Raw genomic sequence first — 27,184 nt, forward strand, 5'->3', positions numbered from 1 at the left:
ACTGAAACCATGGATATCAATGCATCTAATATCCCTGTTTAGATGCATCCACTTGGGGATTATAGCGCTTACCATCTTGTTTTTTTGTTTTTTGTTTTAAACTAGATGTCGTTAAGACACTGGACATTCACCATAAGGGATCTGTATATGACAATGTAGTCACTCCCCAAAGCAGGCTATGCTTTTCTCTCAATTTTACTCTAAATGGGTAAATAATTTACAAAATAAAAATTAAATTGTATTAAAGAGAACCTGAAGCTAGCAGCTGAAACAATACATTTATGAGTAAACTGTTTACTGTGGGCATAAATCGAGTGAGCAGTAAGGTCATGTTTCTTATAGACTTCTATACAAATTGGCTAGAAATAATGCAAGTTTAAAGCACTTAAGAATCAGCTCGACTTCTCAGACCGAGAAGTTTTATAGCACAGTCTATAACAGAGAAAGGTAAATTACATTTACTTTAGTAAAATTACGTTGATGATCATTCAATTTAAAATTGGCTTTATAGGTATTATATGTTATTAAACAGGAACAAGCCGAACGTAATTTTAAGTAACAGACTTGACTGTTTGTTTTCAAACTCAACAGCTTTTAGTGGAAATTAACATTCTGAACAAGTCACAAGCATGCACATATCCAAAATAATCTTTTAAATTTGCATTTGGAAATACAGATTACAAAATAGAAACAATAGCAAAGACAATATACAACAGGGTTGAAACATCATGCATGTCCACAGCAACACGCTGTGATGCGACACTGGACAGTTTCTTTTTAATCGGCATATTCTGCAAATCAAGACTATGTGCAGAGAAAAATCTGTCTTCCACATTCAATTTAATTTGACTTTTTTTTTTCTTATAAACAAATGGTCACGTAAAGAGAATCACATGGCAACAAATAAATAACTACAGTTCTGTTACTACGACTTACAGGACAACAGTGATATAATGCTATTCTCACTAGAAGCTTTAAGTGGAACTTAAACTCTGTTTTATTTATTTTTGTTTACACATTTTAATTAACTGTAGAGTCATTTATAAAACCCCATATTATTAAAGGGACATTTGAGTCAAACCTAAAGTCTCTGGGAACAAGCAGCAACTCTTTCCTTGTATTCTGGGACTGAGGGCACACCTTTAATCGCACGCTCCTGTTTGAGCATCACTCATCAAACTTTTTTCAGTTTGTGACAAAAATGCAGTTTGTGCCTTTTTATGGCAAAAAAAGGGAACGGGCTGTGCCGAGAAGTACCTCAAGTAAGTGACGTCTCAGACTAAAATAAGCAAAAGTCTCAAAACTAAACAGTGTATCAGACATAAAAAGACATTTTCAGATGACCTGTGCATCTTATATTTGAAATAAATGGACCCCCAGCTCTCTGCATTTCACCATGTCGTCTCAGGATCGGCCTATTTTGTGAAATTACTTCAAATCTGATCAACAAACCTGACATTTTTAGTCTCTTTTACTAATTTTAAACTAAAGTGTTAGCTGCCTTGCATGAAGTCAAGTCTATTACCAGAGTTCTAATTACTTTTAGATAAAACCACAAAGAAGGCGTTAACACACCTCATCAGCAGTTTCTAAGTAGTGTGAGTTCAGCACGAGCTCCTCTCTAGTACATGTTCTTGTTTTAACTGTTAGGCTTGTGGGTGGATATTTTAGACAGGAAAAAATATGACAAACCAGTAGTTTCGAGTTTTAGCTACTAGAGTAAAGTCAGACTGTGTTGCAGAACTGTTACTGGCAGCATATGTATTTAATGGCTCAGTCACAGTAGAGTAAAAACAGGATGGAACCTCCTTGCGCCTAGAAAAGGAAAATTGGTGGTTGCCCCATGAATGCATTGACTTATTTATTTTCTGTCGGAGACCAACCATAATTAGTTGCACCCGAGGCTGACCGCGCACCACCTCTGCACAGATCGCCTTGTGGGGGGCAATTGGTCTCTAATTTTCAAATGCAGCCAAAACTGCCACCACGGTGCAATCAATCTTAGTCGGTCTGCGGCGATGAGCACAACTCATCTGTGAGTTGCCACAGTGGGCTCGACTCAGCTGGTTGCAAACTGTTTGTATTCTGTTCATATCGCTGAGGTTCTCACTGGACTCTAAATGCCCAATGTGAAGTTTTATATGTAGCCAAGTCTCATTATCACCAACAGACTGCATGTAATAGTCCCTTTGACCCTATTCAATCGCAAAGTCATACCAGCCTGAAGCCATCTTAACAGCAGTAAGTTCCTGTGAAGATGGCAACGCACTCTGAGTGCTTGCATACCACTTTCAAACCACTGTTTACTCTAGTGTGACTGTGACATATGTAGCTAATTAGTGTTTGAATCAGTGTGTGTGTGTGTGTGTGTGTGTGGTGTGACCAACAAAGAAACACATTCGGAATGCCTATCCTTTCCAACACAAGCACACAAGCTGCACTGGAGTAAGCCCTTTCTAGTTTTGCATCCCCTAAGATCTTCACAGATTAAAAAACAAGACAAGCCAAAATATAGTTTACAAAGGAAAATAGAGAATTCATCTTTTCTTTGACATGAAAATATTTCCGGAGTATACATCTGGTGTGAAACAGTCAGCATTCACGTCAGGCAGAACAGTCTCTGCTCAAAAGCCAGGAAATCACAAATAAAGTGCGAAGCAACCAGTGGACTAAACGTTGCACACACATACACAAAAAAACAAAACGAAGAAAGAAACCAAGAAAATAAAAATAAAAACCCAACACACACAGTTGCTTTTTACCCAGTCCAGAACGTGACATGATAGGCAACAACAACAAAAACTATCATATCCGGTGTCTTGAAAAGCACTCCACTTCAGCATAGCGAGATCAAAGTCCTGCACATAACATGTTATAATAATCTGCTCGACGTGTCTATCATGTCATGCGGCTGACTGCGTAACACAGAAGCGTCAGAAGAGTCAAGTTCACATATGCAAACGATCAGCGCACGTGCCAATCTGCAACTTCCACGGGACGGATCCCGCATCAACAAAGCCAAGGAGAGGGCCGGAACGACCGCAAGGTCTTTCTATACAAGAAGGGACCGCTTTACACTCGTACGCAGAGAGATGCTACAGTAGTAGGAGAAAGCGTGGAACAAGCAACAGTCTGATTCCTTAAAAGGAGAAAAGGGGCAAATGAAAGAGTGCAGAGAGAAATGGAAGCCTGGTCGCCTTCTCTGACAGACCAAACGCACCAAACATCGTCGGGTTCATTTGGCAAAGGGTTAAAACTAGGACACTGCCACTTAAAATACATTCTTTTATCATTCATCAAGTAGCATTGTACAGAGATGGAGGTAACAGAGTCACTGAACAGGAGAAACCCTTACATGCATCCCTTTAGACTTTGTGGTAGTGTTACGTTACACAAATCAAACCTGCAGAGCTATAGAAGGCCTTCATTTAGAGGTTTTGACTGTCAGGTAAGTCATGCATTTTGTTTCAGCTATAGCATATGTACAAGGTCAGTGAATCAATGACTTCAGCAGGACGAAGGAGATGGCAGGAAAGCTCAAATCACTGGCGTTATTGGCAGCACGACAGTGCACGTGACGCTTAATATCTTTTAGGTACACAAACCTTTGGAAATGTAATCCGTAGAGTGTGTTTTCTACACGTTTGTTTCGGAGGCTTGAAGGAAAAATCCAACGTTAGCTGCTTTACACGAAGCAGAATTAGTGTGTGTCGCATTTTTCTTCGTGTGACACGGGTTCATTTAGGGTCAGGGGCAAAGGGTGTCTTTCTAGAGCAGCAATGTTGCACCATGTTCAACAGTCGCACAGGACGAAGAGGGAGATTCAGGTAATTAAATAAATCACAATTTACAGTTTTTGAGGCCAAAACTTCAAAAGTAAGCTGGATTTATGCTTCTCTGGTATCGAAATGAATTTGTATTCCACTTGTTGATTGTCATTAGCACCACCACGACACACTACAACATCCTACACGCGCACACTCCCAATAGTGTCAGTTTTCTAGCGTAGAGCCACGATGTTTAGTCTTTAAAAGAGATGCCGCCCAATTCCAGTTTTTAAGTGAGGTGATTTTTAATTCTGTCATAAACTACAAAGCCCTTAAAGTCTTAAAATATTATACGGCCTGCACGACATTTACCATGTTTGACATTTTAGGTTCCATTTTAATCTGCAATAATGTTTCTCTTTAAAATAAAATTGACATCTCCAAAGTCTACCATCTGTAATACAAGAGTCACACTGCTTGCTCGCCTGCAAAAAGAATAAATCCAGCTTAACGTGCAAACTCTGTTAGCTAATAAAACACCAGAGGTGGATTTTTTCCTTCAAGCATCTTATTTGTCTCATTTTGCATAGGAATCACAGGCCCGTTGAAGGCAAACAAAAACCGTTGATGGAGGTTTACAGCAGACAAGAAAACACTTCAACTGAGACGAACCGTCCAGCTGTAGAGGTAAACCAAACGTGATTCCTTTTTCTCTTTTTTCAGCAAGGGGGATTTGGGAACTCTTCCCATCAGCGCTGTGAGTAAAAATATTAGCACATCTGTACACAAACGTTACAATATAACAAACATGATCCCACAGACTGCACGTGACTCTCAGGGAAACTCTGACAAAAGATTTAGGCGGGCTGACTGACCCCTTAAAGTCTGTCTGCGTATTCAAACGATGTGACTCTGCTACACCGCCGATTTGTGTAGTGTTCAGATTGCACACAATACTTAGCATATAAATAGATTTATATAGCCATATTCTACTTTGTCTACTTTATCCCATCCTCTCATAAACTAGAAGCGTGGAGCTTATGAAAACCAAGTAGTTCAGTAAGAAATACCCACGCGTCGAGTCAGCTGCGTTTTTGTTAGAGCTTCCCTGTAAAGGAGCAAAAAGCCTCCCCACAATTGCGCTCCATCTCGAACACTTCAAACACGCCTTTGACTTTTTTTTTTTCTCGTTTTTGCCCCGCTTTAGAAAACATCCAACAATTTGGCTATAAAGTGTACCGCTACAAAATACAGTACATTGATTTGTCAAACCTTACACAACATAACCACAAACATCACTGACCAAAAGTTTCTCTCAAATACGAGAAAACGTTACAGTAAGTTACGAAAATACGCTGTCACGTTAGACACTTAAGTAGAACAGTAGAATACTCCCGTAAGGCAAAATCAGGTGATTTCACAGTGACGACTTTAAAAGATTTCAGTGATCTCTGGTTTAAAAACAGACACCTTCCTTCACTGAGAAGAGGGTCGGCCTGAACGTGTATATATGTATGTATTCTGGCTTTTCATCGGGAGAAAATAAATTTAGATGCTTCTGTTTTTCTTCCTGATGATTTTTCTCAGTTAAAGATCACGTGTGTGGCTTTAAGCCAACGCATTTCCGGAGCACGCAGCATTTTTTGGAGCGGTGCTAAAAAAAACTGTCGTATCTGGATTGGACTGTTGGGCTGCAGCATGGTTAACGGTCTTACATCAGAAAATGGCACACTGAACACCGAAGGGCAACTATGGGGAGGTTTTGCACTCCTCGATAAACCAAAAATAGCTTAATAAACACATTTATAAATATGTTAGTAATCAATAAATAGACACAAATTACATCAGTGCAATATTACACGATGCCTACAGAAAACATTTTGGCATCAAATTGAAATTATGAAATGGAATATAAAATCTTTAACCAAATAAATAAATAGAACATATAAATAGATGAAGCATAAAAACACACAAGTACACAATGAAAATAACATTTGGTTGTCAAAAATAAAGCTTTGAGTGTGAAATAGAAAGCCGTTATAGCATGATGGGAAAACCGTTCTATTTCATTGCACGGTATTAGCAAAGCGACCATGTTTTTTTCGGTTTCTTTTTTCTCGCTCTCTTTTTTCTTAAAAACACGGCCGCTTATATCGGGTGCAGTTTCGCCCAATGTCCTAGCAGCTTCCTGCTACAAGCAAATATCAACAAAATAAATAATAAAGTGGATATGAAAAGAAAACCGCCAAATGTGCGTTTTTGGAATATATGTGGCATGTAATGGTACACTGTAAACACAGTAGGCTAGCAAAAGCACTGAGCGACCAATCTCATTCAAAACGACAGCGAGGCATTCCCCCCGGCGAGCCGCTGGATGTCTTTTTTCCCCCCTGTTGTCTTTTGGTGCCGCATTGTTTCAAAGGGCAAAGTCGGACAGCTGGACGGCCATGCAACGAGGAAGAGGGATCATCCTGCCCTTTGGTTCTCTCCATTAACGAGTTTTCTTTTTCTTCACGTCACAGCCTGTCCATTCTAAACGTGTCCTCGGTGGCGGGGTCGGCAAGCACCATGTCGGGGTCGTTGAGCATGTGCAGTCCGTCCAGGGTGAGCGGGTCGATCTTCAGCTCGTCCAGAGGGAATTGAGAATCTGCGTCGAAGCTGACGTCGCCAACTCCCGCAAGAGAGTTGGTCAGCTCTTTGGACAGGCTTGGCGGAGACTCACCTGTGACTGAGAAATACAAGTGCTGAGAACAACGTGCACGCCTGGCAAGAATCGGGTTAGAGTTTTTACTGATTCAAGCGAAATTGGGACAAGTATTTCTACATGTTTCCCTACCACAGAGATCCTATTTTAGAACTACTGCACAAGTGGATTGCAAAGTACCTTTAAAACCCAAAGACAAACGTTCAAGTCACTGGAAGGTTTACTTTGATGATAGTACACCAACTCTGCACAGACGTACGGTTTATTCTGTTATCGACTCTTATTTGGTGTTGTTTATTAGACTGGATGATAGAAGTGTATAAAACAAGAAACCTTGGCAATTTAGTAAAATGTGGAAGTGTCTAAAAGAAGTTGTTCCCTCGTATGGTCTCTGGAGAATTCTGCTGTTAGTTTCGGCTCAGTTGCCTTTAGACTTCTTTACCTTAGCCCAGATAGAGCGTATATTGACTGAAATCTCAGTCATGTGCAACACACCAGCACAGGGGGGCCTCGTTTCTTGCTCATCACCGATGTTTTGACGGATGCTTGGCATTTATGCAAAGAACCTTTAATGTATCAAAGGGCAAACACACACAGATGCTGTGGCTACCTGTTAGGATGATGTTGGGGATGTTGCCGTGGCTGCTGTAGCCGAGCTGCTGAGAGTCGGGTAGGCTGCTCCCAGTGAGCCCCATCATGGCTGCCTGCGTGTAGTTGAGGGTGGAGCAATGGTTGTAAAGGCTGGTGGAGCTGATGGGGTTTTCGATCATGTTGAACTGCTCGAGCTAAAAAGCACAATTGTACGCGTTACACACATTGAAGTCAGAGAGAATCTAAAGAAAACCTTTTACTTAACGTTACGTGTCACCTGATGAGAGAGCGCGTTGGTCTGCCTCGATGCCAGCTGTTGATCATAAAAGGAGTCGCCGAATATGCTGCCCACCACGGGGATGTGCTGGAGGAACACAAACAACCCCCAAAAATATATATGAGAAATACACCATTGCAGTGGCTACAATAATAACACAAATCTTTACAGAAAGAGAAAATATTTGAGTTCACAAGCAGACACTTTCAGCGATGGAGTAACAAAAAACACAAGCAGCACACAAAGTCACAGCTGTCAGAGTGAGCAGCGAGCAAAGCAAATGGACCTCGTGACCACGACTGTCATGGTTAAACACAAAAAGAGGAGGCTAACAGAAGATGCAATAGCGCCACTCTTTAATGATTAGTTTATTATTAAAATTGAAAGCACACTTTACAGTTTTATTATAAATGACAAACAACCAGGGTGCTTCAGTTTGTCCCATCCTCGTAGATAGGACCACGACAGCCCAGATCAAGACAAAAACTAATTCAGATGGGTTGTTGTCATCATACTACCGTGGCAACACTCAACTCACCTCCACTGTAGGGACTCCAGTGCAAAAAAGGTAAAGTTATTTATTTTTTTAAATAATATTTATTATATTCTGGTATATTTGGAAAGTTGTCTGGGCTCATTGAATATACACACCTACCTAGGATTTACCTTACAGCAGAAAGTGCCTTGAGGCGTTCGTTGGTGTAATTTGGCACTATATAAATAAAGCCGAACTGAACACATAGTTAGCAGGGGTAGTGAATAAAATGCTACTGATACTACAAGTGGCATCCATGAATTACTGTCTCCACATAGTAAGTGAGCTGTTGAGAATATGCTGAACTGTTAGTAGCAATGCCGTTTTTGCCTCATTTAGCTACTGTTAGCCTCTGTTACCTGATGTTAGCCTCTGTTAGCCCCTGTGAGCTTTACATCTAGTCTTTGTCTTTATATAAAGTCCAAAACAGAGGCAAACAACATAAGATCCCCTTCCACGGTTTCAAATAATAAGAAAAAACAATAGAGATGAAACAAGGATGCATGTTCTGGAAACTAACTGTAATTAAACTGCCTTTTAAAAAAAAACTACATTTACACTGTGTTACAGTGTAAATGTCCAAATCACTGGGATGGAACGGCTAGGCCAGGGGTAGGCAACTCCAGGCCTCGAGTGCCGGTGTCCTGCAGGTTTTAGATCTCACCCTGGGTCAGCACACCTGAATCAAATGATTAGTTCATTACCAGGCCTCTGGAGAACTTCAAGACATGTTGAGGAGGTCATTTAGCAATTTGGATCAGCTGTGTTGGATCAAGGATACATCTAAAACCGGCACTCGAGGCCTGGAGTTGCCTACCCCTAGGCTAGGCCAACAAGGTTATCTCCCTAGCATAAAGTTTGCATGATGATGACCTGACTATGTGACAACAAAGCAGGTATTTTTTCCTGCACGTACGTATCTTGCCACCTACATGCTCCAGCCTGGCATGTCCCCCACCCATGAAAAAACAAACAAACCAAGACTTTCCTCAGAATATATCTGACACAGAGAATATAGTTTGGGTGAATTACATGTGAGAAACTGTAATGGTTGAGGATACAAGATGAATATTTTAAGGCTACAAAGTGTCAGAGCCTCCATCAATAGGCTATCAATATGTTGCCATGCACGCTGTGAACGATGGCAGTGCTGATGAAGAAATGAGCTATGCAGCTGTTGACAGCATGAGTGATTAAGTGTGTATACAGTGAATGAAAAGCAGCCTAACTCTCTACAATTAGCTTTCCCCCAGGAGCAAAGCCCTTCCCCAAACAGCAGGTAGCTCGGTGGGTGGGCCCTTACTTGAGGTGAGCCTCCAGGGGAGAAGCCTTGATTGGAGACTGGGGAGGTTGGAGACTGAGTGGCTGGTGAGCCAGTCTGATTGCGGTACTGTTGGAGGGAAGAGGGTTAGCTAGCACTAAGCTTCATGCCTGTCATACACAAGTCTAAAAACGATGACATGTGAGAAGGCATCAACTTAGGGTCTGCTCAAAACATATGAGGTAGGACTAAAAAGCTCAGGAAGCTAGTCCATGGAAATCAAAGACCTTAGCTGATTAAACTTTGATCTATTAAGAATTTAAAATCATATCTGAGTGCATCTCTGGATCACTTTCAGCAATGCTGCAATTTTTACACCGGTCTCTGGAAATGTTGTTCTGACCTTTTCATCAACTTCTATTTCAAGCTCAAATGTGTGGATGTTTTGTTTGTGGATGATTATCGGTGTTGAAGAGAACTAGGTACTAGGTAGGTTTCCACAAAATACATGTTTTCAGCTGTTTACACCTAAAGCCACATTTTCCAAGGAAAAATTCAAAAGTCGCCACTGTGGAATATGTGTGGGAGCCCGCATGGAAATGTACATTTGCATGTGCAAATGTGGTATAAGCTAGAATAGACTATAGTGAAGTCCGGGATGTTTGGGATCACTTCCTCCTGTTAAATTTGACTCCTTAAAAAACCAAGTTAAAGAAACACAAGTTTGATGCACTGTTCAGGCACAAAGCTCAAAGTCTGTGCTTTGAGCACTCAACAGTGAAAAACAAAACACCTAGTCTAGTGCAGTCCATCTAGTCCAACCATTTACAAATGAAAGGGAGGCGGAAAAAGAGTTCCAGGTAAACCAACTAAATAAAATACCAGCTGGGCTTAAAGTGATCCAGGATGTTCTTGAAGAGACTGGGTAATGTTCAGTTAGGGTAAAGCCTAAACATTCTGATTATACCTCAAACACTTGTGTTTTAAAGAACGGCCAAATGCATATTTCTTTTTTCATAAACCATCATTTACAAAGATGTTAACATCAAACAACTTTACAGTGACATCGTGTAGCAAAGAGTAATATGTGTTTATGCTTCTTAGCTAAGTTAATCTATATAATTAGAAATAAATTAGCATAGAAAGGATGTGCAGATATTTACTGCGATGTATTTAGGGTAGCATCATCAAAGTGGTAAAATTAACAGCAGCTTAAAAATAAGCAAAATTATCTCAATCATGTCATCAGATTTTTATCTATGCTTCCACGTTCTTGTTAAACTGCATCTTACCGAGCTGATGCTCATGCTGCCAGTGGTCTGGCTGTCTGGTGAGGGACTGCTGGCAGTGGCAGACGCTGTACCAGCGGAGGCCAGAGTTGGCAAGGTAATGAGCTGGATGCCTTGTGGCAGGGCCTGCTGCTTCTGGAGGTCACTGATCAGCTGGGCCTGAGCCTGAGCTGTCAGCTGGTTGAACAGAGGGTACTGAGAAAGCTGCTGTTCCAGGGTCAATGACTCTGTTGGCATGACCTGCAGAACGATGGGGATAAATTAGTCCAAGTAGCAGTGATTTCTGCTGCATGAACTGGAGGGTAGGGGTGTGGTGTTTAAATGTTTTATCTTATCTTTAACCACCTAGTATGTGTTGAATACTCATTAGTATACAGCTTGACGTTTCAAAAGCACTACAATTTATGGATCTGTACTAAAAGCATAAGGACAAAGACACAGATATCATTAAGAGCCTGTTCTCAGCATCCAACAGTGCTATTTACACATAGGAACACATTACTGCAGATGATTTCAGTCACTTAGGGCCTAGCGACCCCCCTGGCAACCTCTAGCTGATAAGGAAACGTATGTATTCTCGAACCAGTTGAAAGTACCAGGTGAAATTATCTGCAAAGATAATTTGCAAAGATAATTTGTTGTTGGTGCAGTGCTGCACCAACAACCTCCTTGCGATTGCTTTGGTCTTCGGCACATGCCTGCAATTTGCCGACTTGACTGCAAAGACTCAACTGGAACTGTGAAAAGTCTCCTTCAAAGTAAAAGTTTGCTAAAATCAACATAGCCATGTAGTGTTTCTTTAACTTAACCAGACTGCAAATGAATACTGGAAAAAAAAGAAAGATCAACTAAGCTGATAAATATGTAAATGTGTCACGCTCATCCACCACGGCCTCCCTACAATACCGACTCTGTTGCTCTCTCATGCCTGACTTTGTAAAGGCAAGGCAAGGCAAGGCAAGTTTATTTGTATAGCACAATTCAACAACAAGGTGACTCAAAGTGCTTTACAGAGACATTAGAAACAAGAACAAATAAAAAGCATGATTTAAAATTGAATAAAACAAGCAAATAAACTAACTAACTAATTAACAAACAAACAAACAACAGTATATAAAATCAAAACAGATAAAATCAGAACAGTAGATAAAATCAGTAGTTAAATGTAAGTTTTGAAATTTAAGCTTAAAGTGTGGATTTGGTGCTTTATTCAAATGCAGCTGAGAACAGGTGAGTCTTCAACCTGGATTTAAATAAACTGAGTGTTTCAGCTGATCTGAGGCTTTCTGGGAGTTTGTTCCAGATATAAGGAGCATAAAAGCTGAATGCAGCTTCTCCGTGTCTGGTTCTGACTCTGGGAACTGATAAAAGACCGGATCCAGATGACCTGAGGGATCTGGATGGTTCATACTGGGTCAGGAGGTCATTGATGTATTTTGGTCCTAAACCATTCAGAGCTTTATAGGCCAGCATCAGAACTTTAAAGTCTATCCTCTGACGGACAGGCAGCCAGTGTAAGGACCTCAGAGCTGGACTGATGTGGTCCACTTTTTTGGTCTTAGTGAGGACTCGAGCAGCAGAGTTCTGAATGAGCTGTAGTTGTCTGACTGATTTTTTAGGTAGACCTGTAAAGATGCTGTTACAGTAATCAAGCCTACTAAAGATGAATGCATGGACTAGTTTTTCCAGGTCCTGTTGAGACATCAGATCTTTTATCCTTGATATATTCTTGAGGTGATAGTAAGCTGACTTTGTTATTGTCTTAATGTGTTTTTCTAAGTTTAGGTCTGCATCCATCACTACACCCAAATTTCTCGCCTGGTTTGTGGTTTTTAGATGTATAGATTGAAGTTCTCTGGTGACCTGTAATCGTTTTTCTTTGGCGCCAAAGACTATTACCTCAGTTTTGTTTTTGTTTAGCTGGAGAAAATTGTGGCACAACCAGTCATTCCTTTCTACTGATGACTATCTGGACATAAACAAATACTGAACCAATGAGAGTTTGACCATAATGTAGCATATCCTAAAATGCAGTATTTTATTCTGTAATTTATTCTGTGCACAAAACCTACAAAATATAATTAATCATTAATGGAAAAAGACTTGAAACGGCACCATAGACTAATGTGAAAAATCCTTAAGGGTTAATATAATGTGACCTCTTTTTGCAGTAAGTGATGACACTTATTTGTTTCAAATTCAATACATCGGGATGCAAGTGCAATAACTATTTTTAAATTTCTGACTTCATCCATTTTTGGTCCAAATACCTTGGATATACAAATACATTGTTCCTGAAAGAGAATGAAACTAATTTTAATTAATCCTTACCTGTGTAATGCTAACTGGTGAGGAAAGGGTGGGTGAGAGCTGCTGAGGAGATTGTTGGAGATGGAGGTCAGAGGTTAGGGTAAGCGGCACCACCGGTGGCTGCCGGCGCTGTGCAGTCACGGTCATGGTGGGCTGAGAGGAAGTGGGGATCCCTGGGAAGTCAAAAAAAAGAAGAAGAAAAGAAACTATGGATGTACACGTACCTGTTTTTTGTCTCCAACTTAGCTTTAATGCACCAACTGGTGTAAATAAGAAACATCAGAAAAAGTAAAACAGCAAAAACCACCAACTTTAAATGCCTGCACGGTAGGGACTGATACTGAGTGCAGAAGAGTGAGTCTAAGTCAAAGTAAAAGTCTGTAAAAGTGCAGAAATGTGATAAAGCACAAGCCCCTACATTTGGTATTTTACACATTAGGTGTTACAACATAAGAGACTGTTACAAACTGATGCTGAACTAGATCCTGTTGGCCACACTGCGTGCCGTCTGCAGAGCTAGACTCAACACTTGTGGAGCATCAAATTAAATCCTGCTGTTTTGTTGTCATTTGTATGAAAACTACCGGCATGTTTTTATGTTTTCTTTGGAAAGTTGCATAAGTGTTTAGTGGTTCTCCTTTGTAAACAAACACATTCCACTTAAAGCTAAATTTCTGTGCTACAACACTGGTCGGTACAATACCGACGCTTTGTTAAATTTACCCGTTTTACCCCTTTTATGAACACAAAATGTTGATTATTACCGTGGCTGGCGGCGCTTATACCCAGGTGGGTGAGGTTGGTGGTGAGGCTGCCCGTGCTGTTGGCTGTGCTGAGGGAGGGGAAGGCCACGGTGTCCTCGGGGTCCAGCGGGGTAGAAAGCGGTGGGGGGAACTGAATGTTAGTCAGATCGGGCAGCGAACCGCCGGTGTTATGTGCGGCTGGGAGCACGGATGGGTTCAACTCCTGGTCTGGCGAGGGGAATATGCTGAAAAGAGCACATTTTCTATCAGACATAAGAACAGCTTGTGCGAAACAAGACTGTGACCAAGCATATGAGCATTTTTAATAAAAGGCAACAACAGCTAGGTGACAGTGGGTAGCATGTTTGCTTTAAATGCTATTTTAAATACTTCTTATAACCCACCTACAGTGGGTGGGTGCCACAGTATGACAGTCGATTTTCATTTTTCTGTATAATTTGAATTATAATACTCAGATTGTGCTTCTTATGCAATTTTTCTGTTTTTAAATATATATTTTTATGTATTGTTCTTGTTAATATTATTATTATTTTTTCTTTTTGTATTTTTAGTTGTCCTTAGCATAAAGCGCTCTACCAACAAGCTCGGCTAAACTGAAGCCTGTTGTGCTTTCACTCAGTGATGCCCACAGATAAATAATTCCCAGCCGTGCTAGAATTTTCCATCAGCTGACAATCTTTTCTCAGTGTGTATTCTGTCTCTCGTAAGTTCACTTTCTTGAAAATGTTTTCAGTTTCTAGCAAGGAGAAATCATTGCAAGACCTGTTTCATGCTTTGCTTTGGTCAGTTTGAACCAAATACAGCAAACACAAGCAGACTTCGTTTAGAGAGAAGCAGGAATGATAATCTATTACTAATAATAGGAAATCTAAAAAAGGCTCTTTTGGCTGATTTTTTGGTCACAAAGGAAGCTCATCTGGCAGATTTTGATGCCAGATATTGTTTCTGGTGCAACCACCAAGGGATTTGTGTCTCCTGGGAACGAGTATGTGTAAGCCACTCCTGTTACATCACAACATAATGATCTTGTAATAACGTTTCTTCTAGATTAATTACCTAATGGGTATTGTGTCCCACCGAAAAGTTGCTTTTAGCAATTTTTCCAGTTTTTTTTCTAGCACATAATTGTAAACTTGTAACATGGAGGCTTAACACGAGTTACACAGAAGTGCACAGCAGGAGTGACAGGGTTTCATAATAGTTTGCTTCATTTTTGACTAACCAAATGAGCGTGCATTTAGTTTTTTTGTTTATTTTCTTGTATAACCTTTAAACGTGGATATTATTTGAATTTAGAAGCAAAAAAGATGCAAATTCTTTCGTGACGTCTCTGAGAACTGACAGCACATTTCGTGTTTCTTTTTATGTACAGCTGTCAAAACATAATTTGTGATTTGTGAGCCTATAACAGAAAATATTACAATACTGTGCAAAGTCTTAAATTTGTTCTACTTTGCTTCCAAGGAGCCAGATTTTCTTTGAATTTGTTGAAAGTGTTCTTGAGCAATAGTTCTGCAAAGTTCTTATTTGGACATTTGCTGCTTTTTCACTCATTTTCAGTCCAGTCCTTGAACCTGACCATCTTCAGACAATGACCTTTGAATCATTCAAATAAAAAAGGGCACCCCAGTCAAGGTTTTTTTAGCAAAGAAGCAGTTTTAAAATATCTTGATGCATGCTCAATCATCCAGGTAAGTAAATCCCAAGAAATTTCAGAAGATTCTGTTCATCTGGACGTAGCGTTTTCAGTGGGAGAAACATTTTAATGACCGTGAAACTGACATCACAGCTGCAGTGGGCTAGTTTCAGTCATTGTGCAAAGGTAATGTTTATAAGGTTGGGGAAACCTGCAGGTAGCGGAGACTGAAGAAGTCACTTGGATGACTGACGAAATCTTTCTTCCACTGAGAACACTACGTCCAGATGAACAGAATCAACTTTCTGGGAACCAGTTTTAAACTTTATCTCTTTAGGTGCTTTGTTAACTAGCAGCCTGTCACGAAAACAAAAGGCGGCAAACACTCAAAGAAGAGCTTCTTAGAAAGTCCTTGAAGAAGCTTCAAGGACTATTCCTGAAGACCACTTAAAGAAATGATAAGAAAGCTTCCGTATTAGAGCTCGGGCTGTGTTTAAGAATAAACGTGTTCATACAAAAAACTGAATGTTGACTGTTTTTGCTCTACCTAATCACACGAGCCAAGGTGTGAAAACGGGTGTAGGTCACTATCAGCCAAGGTTTCGGGTGAACTCATTGTGAAACTCCCCCCTATCATGTGATTTCCGGAGGTCAGAAGGCCCAGGATGTGAGTGGGCATTAAGGCATCTGGGAAGGATCTCAAAACTGGTTTATAGATGGCAGATAGTTGGTGTCGTAAGCCACCACCTCTATTCAAAGATGGTCATTCACAGTGGACATAGATGGCTTCTTTTACTCGTCTTTCAAACCATGTGAACATTGGCATCCTCAAAGGAGTGACCTTTGTCCTTTAGATGCAGATGGACCGCCAGTTGGCTCTTCTATTTTATGCCATATGTTATATTATGCTATTTTTTCATTCCTGTCTCTTATGTATACATTTGCATATCTAAAGATACATCAACATATGCCTGCAACTAGGGCTGGGCCATATTATACCGTTCACGGTAATACCGGTATAATGTTAGGCAACGATAGGAAAATGAAATATCGCGATAGAATGGGAGTAAAACGCGCATGCGCAGTGCCTTTGTTTTCATACGCACATGGCCGATTGTTGAGTGAAACAGATGAACCAGAATTGGTTTGTAAAAATGGTGCAACTTCAGTGATGTGGAACTGATTGGGTGTTTGTCCGTCAGATACACGACAAAGCACATTTTTTTGCAGAACATACAAGCGGCCGTCGTTATTGTCGTATTTGTCGGACTAAGATGCTCTTAAATCTGGGAGTAATCTGGGTCCTAAACTCCGTATGCTTCAGGTCAAACAACACTGCAGCATCACTGAGCGTTAAAAACTGTCTAAATTCTTTCATCTTTAATAAAACGATCAGCATTGCTGCTTTACCAGGTGTAACTATAAAGTTTAACTTCCAGGCATCCATGAAAACAAAAGTTATTACATTTAACGGAGTTAGAAGTTAGCAGGAAGCTAGCGGAAGTTAGCTCGCTAGTTTTGCTAGTTACCTAAGCATGATATAGCATGTTCTGACTGAGAGATTTCTGAAAAAAATCAAACGTACAGCTCTGCTATCACTTCCAACATAAATGAAGACAGGAAACTAAACAGCAGTGACGTTTGTAGGGTTACTGAAGTTGGGCTAGCTGGTATATAATGATGTGCTACGTGATCGCTAGCGACACAGCTATGTTAGCATAACATAAACAGTGAAGCTGGAGGACCAACACTAACACTTTTCCACTTATAAAAGTTAACGTTAAGGTTCTTCATGGTTAGAGACAAATGCAATCGCATGGCAGGATGCTGTAAACGGACCAAACTTCAGTCAGGAGAACAACTGAGATAATCCATCCACAATACGAGGTTAGTCATTAATATACTGCAACATGGGAATAGAACAGCTGCCAGAGAATTCAACATTAATGAATCAATGGTACAGAAGTGGAGGAAGCAAGAAGAATGAGTTTAATCAAGTTTGATTTATCTGACTGCTTTGTGCCTTATAATCCCGTGCACCTTATGGTCCGAAAAATACGTACTGCACACTGCAGTTTAATGTTGCAAAGCACCTCTTTTTAACTTCAGTGGATATTATACATGGTTATGCTCAGGATTAGGGCTGGGTATCGTCACTGATTTCTAGAATCGATTCAATTCCGATTCACAAGGTCCCGAATCGATTCGATCCACGATTCGATTTAATTCGATTCGATTCGATTTAAATCTGGGAAATTTTGACAGTCAGAGATATAATTCAGATCAGGACATTTACATATTTTTGTATCTATAAAAAGGAAGCTGACACTCTCAAGACTTTATCCAAGGTGTGAGCATCACAGCAGATGCCTTTGTGTCAAAGTAGCTGAAGATAAAACACAGAAAAACATGTAGGTGATTTTCCTGGCCTGGGATTTTATAAAAATATTCTGCAGTACATCAAAAACGAAAGAAAACCATTAATTAATCAACATTACCTCTGACGTTACAGCGGTTTTATTAGAGACATGGCTAAGCATTTTGCATTTTGAATAATTTTAAAAAGTTTCAATTTGTTCAGTATTGAACAGCAGAAATGAGGTTTTCTTTTCGGAAGAATGTAAAAGGGGAAAAAACAGCGGCCGACAGCGCTGTAAGCAACAGTAGACTTGTGTAACAAGCAAGCGAATAATGAAGAAAGCGAAACTGTTCGAGAGAGAGGGGGGGGGAGGGAGAGGGGGAGGGAGAGAGGGAGAGAGAGAGAGCTGCGCATCGCAATGGAAGCAAAACAGTAAAAGAGTGAATTCATGACGATGTTTATGTGAAGCGTTTGGATCTTCTTTTGCTGCTGATTCGGTCAATATTGTTTGGAGAGAGATCAAACTAACAGCTTTAGAATCAGCGCATAAAGGGCGTGAACACAAAGCGCGGACCCGGATCAGCGAGCTGTCGGCTTTCAGCCCCGACTGTGAGAAAGGCGACATCTAACTGATTCTGATCCGCGGGTCGCGCTGTGTGTTTAAGTCTATGTGCAGAATCCCTGTACCTGCTCTCATTTACTGTTTGGTGGTTCTTGAAATTTTGTGAGATGTCACCAGAGATTCTGGCATTTCGGACAAAATAAATTTATATTAAAAAATCGATTCAGGATTTTAATGAATCGATTTTACGTTATCCAAGCCAGAATCTATTTTAATCGATGAATCGATTATAAAAACCCACCCCTACTCAGGATATGTCAGCCCATTTCTACTGGAAATGCCTTTTGGTTAAACTTTCAGCAAGGAATTTGCATTTGCACTGTTACATTTTATAAAGCTTTAATGTACATAAAAACCAGCTTCTTGTTTAAGTGAAAATAAATGGAAGGTTGTCTTTTTGCGCTAGTAATGTTGTGGAGTTGTATTTTGTCTCGCATCAATTATATCGTCGGTTATATCGTTATCGCAAATTTTCAAATATATATCGTGATAAATATTTTTGGCCATATCGCCCTGCTCTACCTGCAACCCCCCAAAAAGAAACAAAAAACAAAAACACATCCAAGCTTCACCAGTACGTTTAATCACATAAAACCCCCCAGTAGCTTAAATAAACCATCCACGTATTAACTGTTTACTTAAATGCCGTGCTGAAAAACAAACAAAAAGATAGATATAGATTGGTAGCTACCTATATATATCTATATAAATATAGATATCTATAGACATAGATATAGATATATAGTTATATAGATAGATATAAAAATCACATATACATCACATCATGTTGTTGATACTGGCAAGAAAAGATGGTCAACCAGTTTTACAAGTTGTGTCTCTGTTCAGCACCTGATGTCATCGTATCGACATTGTGCAAGTATAAAAGCTGCAGACCGTCAGAGATTAAACAACAAACAGCTGGAGTTGGTGAGCATCGGCACGACTGAAGACAACTCAGAACGATTAAACTGTAAGTTTTCAAATCTAGAATATCTGACTAAACTTTAGAGTCAGGGAAAGATTTACTGAAGACTTTACTTTGTTACAATATGGAAAATAAAATATGACAAATTAGTTCATGACCATCTTTTCTGTCAAGCCAATGTGGTTTTTCCTGAAAAAAGAAAAAAAAAATTGTGTTTTGCTTTAAAGCAAAACTATGGAAGTGATTTGTTTTTATTTAAAAGTTACATTATTATAGAAAGAGCTGTATAATGACTGCAGTAATTAAAAAAAAACAAACGTTTATGCTGTTCTAAATTAAAGATGATGTTATTGCATTATGAATTAGAAACATATAGAAAAAAGACACTTCTGTCATTTAGAAAATTACACTAATAAGACAATAACTGAATGTATTTGGTTTAGATTTTTATGAAGTGAGTTTTTATTGTATTTATTTCACTTTTCATACTTGATTTACTTTATTGAGCTATTGTTATATTATACTTTATTTATTCAAACTATGTCATTATAGATTATATTTAATGCTATTTCCAAATTTTTGGGAAACACAAATGTGAATTTAAAATTAAACAATAATCAATCATTTTATTTTTGAAGGTTCAAGGACTTTTCCACAATGATTCTCAAGATCTGTTTCATTCTGCTTCTGCTTGTCGGTAAGTGTTAGCAAATAACAACAAATTATATTATAAGCAGTCGAAGAATTTGTAGAAATGAGTCTGAAGTTAATCCATCAATTTCAATGTCAGCCATTTCACAGATACCAGCAACTTCAACCACCCCAACCCAAGCTTCAGCTAACACAACGCAGAGCACAACAAACAGCACAGCAGCCATTAACAAAATCAGCCTGACTTCTGTCACAATGGCCGTCGTAGCTGCTGTGCTTCCATAACATAGTTACAGTTGTAACTATGTTGTTACAACTAGCTTTTTTAACCATGCATTTGTCTGTGTATTTTTCATATCCTATCAAAGTAGGGAAGTTTCAATAAGGGGAGGGATGATAAATAAAAGGGGATCTAAACTGTCTTTTGAACACATGTAAATGATCCATTTTACTGTATGCTTTCACAAGATTGTGACTTTCTTTGTGGCAAAGGTCAACAAATAAAATGTTTACCAATCAGAGGAAATTGATTCAATCACACATATTAAGATTTATTGTGATGACCATCTATTGTGAAAATAACTGTACCTAACCTGATTTAAGGGAGAATATGTTAACTTCCTAACCAATAAATGACAATAATCACTTAAGTTTTGCTCTATTTTGTGTAATTCTGTATGTTAACCAGCCTTTTTATTTATTCAGCATCTTTGCACTCCGCCACTTTGCACAATAAATATGACTGTGGCTGATGTATCTGTCATGTTATCAACTTTATTATGGACACTGAGAGCAAAGAAAAAGCCCAAGGTTAATTCCTTGTACTTGGTCAATAAAGCTGAACCTGATTCCATTAAACAGGTCTCACGTCTTTGCATTAAATTGGATTGAACATATTAAGGCGGTTTGTCGGGAGTTCCTAACCCACTCCGAAGCATTTCAAGAAGCAAGTCCTGCTTTTGCTGTTATTTTGACAGATCATCTAAATTAACTTTGAACTGGGACATGGGAAAGTACATGGACTTTCTCACCAGAGAAATCAGATAATAAAATGGTTAGAAATTGCTGACTTTGCCCCCATTTTCTTTTTTTTTTTTGTGGTCCATCCATGTTTGGTCTTGCAAAATTCTCCCATTTATTTCCAATTCTTTCAGTGCCATTTTTCTAATATCCAACGTTAACACGAAAAAGGATTTTTGCTTTAAATGTCATTATGAAGCATTTTATGTTTGTACTTTATAGTGCTCGTAGAAAAATAGCACCTGATTGCCTATCACTACAGGACTTTCCCCCAGCCATACCTGATCTGATTTACTGGGGGGGGGGGGGGGGGGGGGGAGGAAGCGCACCAGCAAAATAATCCTGAAAGGCGATACTAGCAACATCTATGATTTTCCTCACAGATGCTGGAGGATTTCCTCAGTTACCTGACACATGGGGAATGCACAAAAAACTTCAGTCAACCATCCAAATGAAAAAGAAAAAAGCAGTTATAGAAAAAAAAAAAAAGAGTACCGGTAGCAGATTAATACTGAGCTGTTGTTTACTTAGTCCAGAGCGCTACAAAACACACCAGTAATAAAACCTGGCTACTTATTAAGATTGAGATTTAAAGGATTATATCTGGTTGATGGTTATTCTTCCAACTAAAGGAAAAAAACATGTGCCAAAGTTTTCTTGTCAATTCTTAGGTCACAGAAATTCAAACTCCAAAGAAATCACTAGGAGCACAAATCATTTGCAACTCTTTCACCCAGTGAGAGCCAACAACTTCCAGGAATGACCGCCAACCAATTGGGGAACGCACATTTCTCCCTAGCAACCTAGCTGTATCACGTCCAATATGGCAGACAACTAATGTCCACATATTGCTTCATGCACAATACTTGAGTGGCATTGCTCTTTGAAGAATAATAAAACAAACAACATAAACCACTCACTTGATTCCTGGGACATCACACGTGTTGGGCTTTGATGAATCATCCTGAGAAGAAAATGCAATCATGAGACACAAGTCTTGCGTCACTGGTGTACACTCTGCAGCCCTTCCTTGTCCCATTGGTACCTTCTCGTCATCCCACAACTGTTTCTGCACATCGTTGTCTGCACTTGTCTCCGAGTTCTCCGTTCCAGGCACTGTTAGCAGCAGTACTAATTAGTGAAACAGCAAGACACAGTTGCTTGCCATGACAAAAATACATAACAAACCAAAAAAAATGAGTCATCAATATCGGAGCCAGTCATGCAGAATTTAGTGCTGTGCACCAGATTCTAGAGTGTAAAAATAGAAGGTGACCATCAGACAGACTGAAAGGATGCCAGCTAATCTTGGCTTCGCTTTATCAGAGCTTCACACATAAAAAGACATAATCAATGCATAATCAGTTAATTATTGATTTTCCTCTCTAGATCCTCCTGAATCAGCCTCATTCAGAGATGCTACTCCTCCACATCCAGCAGAGGGCTGAACCAGAATGCAGAAACTTTGCTAGAGATCCATTTACTTTATAAATATTTCACCAAGAACTACTACTGTGTGACACCAGCCCCTTTATGTCTTTTGAGGTTTCCTGTCTGCATTAGTACATTCTACATTAATAAATAAAAGCAGCTCTGTGTCCTTGTAACGGGATCTTCCTCTACCTCGTTTAGGCTGCAGCTCCTGTGATCCCCCGGCAAAGACCTCCTGGGGCTTTGGATTCATGGCGCTCTGGTGTAAGGCAGAGTCTGAATTTGTCCTGTACGTGAGAGACAGATGAAATTCAAGCAAAACCAATGCCAGCTCATGAATACTGGCAGAATTCAAGCTCTGCAGCATCAAATCTATCAGAAATCTGTTCTAGACCTTCTGGTTTACTTTAGAAGTTGTGCATCAACTAGGCTGCACAGAGTCATGTCATTTAATCTTTGGAAGAGCGCTGTGTGTCCTAGTTCTTATTTTGGCAAATGGACAAAAGGAGGTGCCTTACCTTCTCCAGCTAGTGTCTGGCGGTGGGGAGAGGTAAACTGAGCTGTAAGGACAGCTGTCAATGTGAATTTAGTCAAGGGAAATAAATTTGTTTTCTTACCCTAATCAGCCCAAAAGACCTGCTAAATAATAAATAACCACACACAAGCTTTACTTTGATACATTTACTTTGATATCTTGTTATCTAATAGACGAATATATTGATGGTCTTGTCAACTGTCTACAACGCATCGTGTTACATAGTTCAATATCAGGCTGTCAGTACATGCAGCATAACAAACACTCACTCTCTTAAAATCCACTCAGCACCATTACTGACAGATGATATCTTAACACATCTCATATGATGAATAGTAATTGCGTTCCTTAAACAGCAATCATTGTTAACCAGTCTGGTAGCAATCTCTGGTCCATATGACAATATAAAAACACAGATGACTAAATAACCTTAACCCCTACTTAACCACTTTCCAGGCAAACTACAGGCAACCACTGCTCCTGGAGGTTTCTGGTGTGGGGCCCTCTTTCCCATCCATTTTATCTGGTCATTGCAACCTCCAGGAACCAACGCCCAACTAGTTGGGAAATACACATCTTTCCCTAGCAACAAAGAAGTTGCTAGGGGATCTCAAAACAGTCTCTAGGCCTGTGCAACTGAGGCCTTACTTACATTCAAAACTATTCATCCCACAAAGTTTAGCCCCTATCTCAAGGCTGCATATTGGCATTTTAAGAGGACAAGTAAGAGGACATTTCCCAACATCAGTGGCTGATGTCTATCTGTTTTGTTTCTGTTTATCATCAATGGCACTGGCTAAATGTTTAGGAATAACATGACGACAAGCTAAAAGACTTTAAAATAGTCCTGATAGTGTCAGCAATGAAAACTGTCATTAGAACAAAAGGCTATTGTTTCAGAATTTCAGTCATTCATTATTCTAACTATATATATATATATATATATATATATATATATATATATATATATATATATAAAACGTATCACACAAATACATGAAAACTGATCAATTAAACAGCCAAAAGCTTAAATTTAAAGCAGTCTGCTACGCTGAAGTAGCTTGTCTCCAGACACAAATCAGAATTTTGACTTAAAAATCAGACCAAAACAATAACACATTCCTCATCACAGTGCGTTTGAAACGAAAGGATATCTGGCGTCCATGTTTGTCGACTGTTAGCGGCCGGCGGTGAGGCGAAGTGATGCGGTTCCGGTCACGGTAAACACGGTCCACCAGCCCGTGGTGCCTGGTTGTCCGACTGGTGTCCAGCACTGAGTTCTGGAGGTGGACACATCAGGTGAATGAGGCCCCGCCCACAAAGAAAACAAAAACAAAAATTGCTTACACTATAAAACTGTGTCTTAGGATAATGTCTGAGGATAAATGGTGCACATGTGTTTGTTTCAAAATGAGTCAAGCCATGGGCCCCCCATACTGATGCTTGAGTTGGCAAATGTATTAAAAATGGAAAGCCATGACAAGCAATGGTCTATTTAAAATTTAGGAACCAAATTACGCATCAGGGTGAAAAAACCCCAAACAAAACAAAAAAAAAAACAGCTGTAGTGCACGTCTTCTCCTTCACTCTTGGACCCTGATAAAACCTGATGCTTTATGCAGCTTTGACGACGAGGTAATGTCTAAACACTTTACTGTCAGCACAGCCATAAATAAGCCTGCAGACTTTCTTTAATGGCTTTAGAGGAATTTTCTGGGTTCTTTCACCAACACCACAGACACCTGCAACCTTTGTATGTCCAATAGTATCACCAACAGCTGAGAAGGGCACACTGGTCTACAACAAACCATTGATTTACCAGCCGAGAGAGGCCAGGGGCTCACCTGAAAAGGCAGGTCAATGTTGCCATTTCCAATCTGATTGACATTGGGCAGTGAGCCTCCATAGTACTGTCCACGATTCTGCCCTAGTTGCAAATACTGGGTCTTCTGTAACTGCAACTGTGCAAAGTAAAATTGCATGAAAGCATGAGTGAATGACTGATCCAATACACAAAAAAAGAGATGCTAAAAAAAAATGGTGCATGCCAGACCACAGTGTGGGATATGAAAGACTGATGAATTCATTAACTGACAGATGAAACGTGATGAGCCAGGCAGATGTGGCGGTACCACGAATAATCAGGAGGCAGAGAACATATTTTAATAGCAAATAAAAAGAAAAGAAAAATCACATCAGCTGATGTGAATGACACCTGACTGACAGCTGGTGTAATTACAGTCACACTTTCCATGTAACACACCTGGCTACTACATTAACCACACAACAGTAGTCAAAACAAAACCCATATATGTTATTAAAAAACAAAAACAACACTGTGATGGAAGGCCTCGAATATGAAATGAAATGCGTGAGGATAAATGATCAGAACTGATGCCATGGATGGATGTTTGGATGGCAACACAAAGAAATCAGGCAGAGACCATAAAACTGAGTAGTAAATTCAATTCCCCCCACCCCTCCCCCTTTGCAGTAAATAACAGTACAGCTCAGGTTTACACTGACGCAGCGTGGTAAGTGGGCATCATTTCCAGCAACTAGACCAACAATTAGCCCCAACGTTTCCTGGCAACAATATGGTTTATATGTTTTGAGACGAACAGCCCTGAAACAATTAGTTCATCATCAAAAATTGCGAGAAATCGCCAACAATGATGACAAGTCATTCTGGAAGTTATTTTAAAACTTTAAAAAAAAAATCCCATTTCAGCTCCATTTTACTGTTTTTTTTTTTTTTTACATGATTATCATCTGCTATATCTAAACCAGAGCTTTTCATCCACAGTTATATTCACTTCTGTAAAATGACAACAACAACAAAAAAAGACAGACAGTAAAACGAACATCATGTCTCAGCGTTAGAAAAAACCCCCACATTTTATTCATCAGCAGTGGACTTGCAGCTTCAGTTAGAGCCAATTGAATTGGCATAATAAACAGCAGCCTAATGAAAACATCTGCTCCACTTGTAGTGGTTGAGGCAACCAGTGCTTTCATTGTAGTGAGAAAGCTGCCATTCACACTTTGCTAAAGATAGAGCGAGTAAAACGAGACATGTGGATCATTTAGTCAGAGCTGACTTTGCTCTCCGTAAGTGTATGCTATGAAAATAATGTTACGGGTAATGTGGGGGTTACCCTCTTTCCCCTTAATAAATAAGAAACACACACACACAGCTGGTTAACATCTGTTTGGCTAATTTCTCTGTCAACCAACATTGCTTCCCATTCCGTTTCTAAATCGCAGCTAACTTTTCCTAACGTGCTCTAATGCGGTCACTACCATGCCAGACGATTTGTCTATTAGCTAACGAAATGTCAGCAGCCACAGGCAGGGGAGAACAGGTGCACATTATCCACAGCTCCAGCAGGCGAGGCTAAGCTGGTTAGTGCTGCTGGAAGTCAAATAATGCTGGCTTGTTTTAACAGGCGCGGGGGAAACGTCGCTCCGCAGCATTGCACTGATGCAGCAAAGGACGCTAATATGAACTTTAGCTTACATAGCATCCCAACCTTTCCGATACATCTCCGCAGTGTTCGTTAGCTGCCAAACAGCGATGCAACGAGAGGTAAACAGCCCCTCTGTGGGGGTCTTACCCGCGCAGCTCTGGTGATGTTCAGGTCTTTCATCACTTCTTCAAACGCGGCGGTCTCTTCCGCCTGCTTCTGATTATGCAAAGCGATTTTTTCGCTAAATTTGCGAGGATTGTTAGAGGACGCCATCTTTCCCCTCTTCTTCTCAATGGAATGTTACGCTGCGCACCACTCCGGGCTCTCCCGGTCGTCATCACGCACAGTCAACGTGTCTGTTGATGTTTTTCTTTTTTGCTTCAGTTATTGCCAGAGTTTGCGGCAGGGTGAGTTGCAGATAAAATACACACTGCCACAAGGGAAATCGTCTGCCCCAGATGCATGCTATAAATAGTTAAGTAAATAAATAAGTTCACATAAAAGAGAACAGAATTTTCAAACAGAATAAAAACAGCATGGAATGAAGCAGTAATGAATGCAATGGATACAACAGAAAAAAACTGCGCATGAACTATCCAGAATGGAAGGAAAGTCTACATATATCGCATGAAGCTCTAGTTTATGACGAGAAAGTTGGATCATATTGAATTAAACTAGAAGATATGCAATGGAAGTCTGAATATACTGACTAAAACTTGCATATATCCAATGAAAGTCTGAATGTATTGAATTAAACTTCACTATGTGAGATTGTGAGCTGTTGTGGTATATTTTCATTGGTTTTTGTAGATTTTCTGGCCATCGTTTTATTGGATCAAGGACAATGGTCTAATTGTTTGAAACTTTTGGTATGACCCTGTCTGGAATGCAACCCTGATACTGGATATTGGACTAAAAGAGTTGAAGAGGTAATTGCAGGCTAGCCAACGAGCTATTAGGCTAACACTGAAGGGTACCACGGGGCCAAGTGGACTCTGACAGCTGTCGAGGACATTAAAAAGTCTCTTGATTTCCTA

At 39.8% G+C, this 27,184-nt stretch overlaps 1 protein-coding gene and 2 long non-coding RNA genes across 5 annotated transcripts in view; 2 read left to right on the plus strand and 1 right to left on the minus strand.

Moving 5' to 3' along the window:
* The window catches only part of LOC146653119 (uncharacterized), a 250,949-nt gene that overhangs the window by 142,405 nt on the left and 81,360 nt on the right, over window positions 1-27,184 (plus strand). The gene's annotated exons all lie outside the window — the stretch shown is intronic.
* Window positions 105-26,548, minus strand: crtc1b (CREB regulated transcription coactivator 1b). Of its 3 annotated transcripts, none has more exons than XM_085382895.1 (14): window positions 26,295-26,548; window positions 24,522-24,638; window positions 23,830-23,957; window positions 22,661-22,720; window positions 22,335-22,429; window positions 21,757-21,842; window positions 21,632-21,675; window positions 13,499-13,722; window positions 12,756-12,907; window positions 10,428-10,664; window positions 9,178-9,264; window positions 7,340-7,426; window positions 7,082-7,256; window positions 105-6,495 (listed from the first exon to the last, which is right to left on the minus strand). In XM_085382895.1, the coding sequence occupies exons 1-14, from the start codon at window positions 26,418-26,420 to the stop codon at window positions 6,284-6,286; spliced, it is 1,830 nt and encodes a 609-aa protein (XP_085239021.1). In that variant the 5' UTR covers window positions 26,421-26,548; the 3' UTR covers window positions 105-6,283. The 3 variants fall into 3 exon arrangements, with proteins under 3 accessions (XP_085239021.1, XP_085239022.1, XP_085239023.1); XM_085382896.1 differs by having other exon boundaries at window positions 21,757-21,827; window positions 26,295-26,545; XM_085382897.1 differs by lacking the exon at window positions 9,178-9,264 and having other exon boundaries at window positions 26,295-26,547.
* LOC146653129 (uncharacterized) lies at window positions 4,314-20,660 on the plus strand. The gene is made up of 5 exons (XR_014907671.1): window positions 4,314-4,454; window positions 6,290-6,544; window positions 18,962-19,085; window positions 19,679-19,737; window positions 19,831-20,660. It is a non-coding gene; the product is annotated as an uncharacterized LOC146653129 (long non-coding RNA).

This window comes from Rhamphochromis longiceps, linkage group LG15 (genome assembly GCF_057381845.1).
Source record: "Rhamphochromis longiceps isolate RC_006_pf linkage group LG15, R_longiceps_female_GT1.1, whole genome shotgun sequence".
Lineage (NCBI taxonomy): Eukaryota > Metazoa > Chordata > Actinopteri > Cichliformes > Cichlidae > Rhamphochromis > Rhamphochromis longiceps.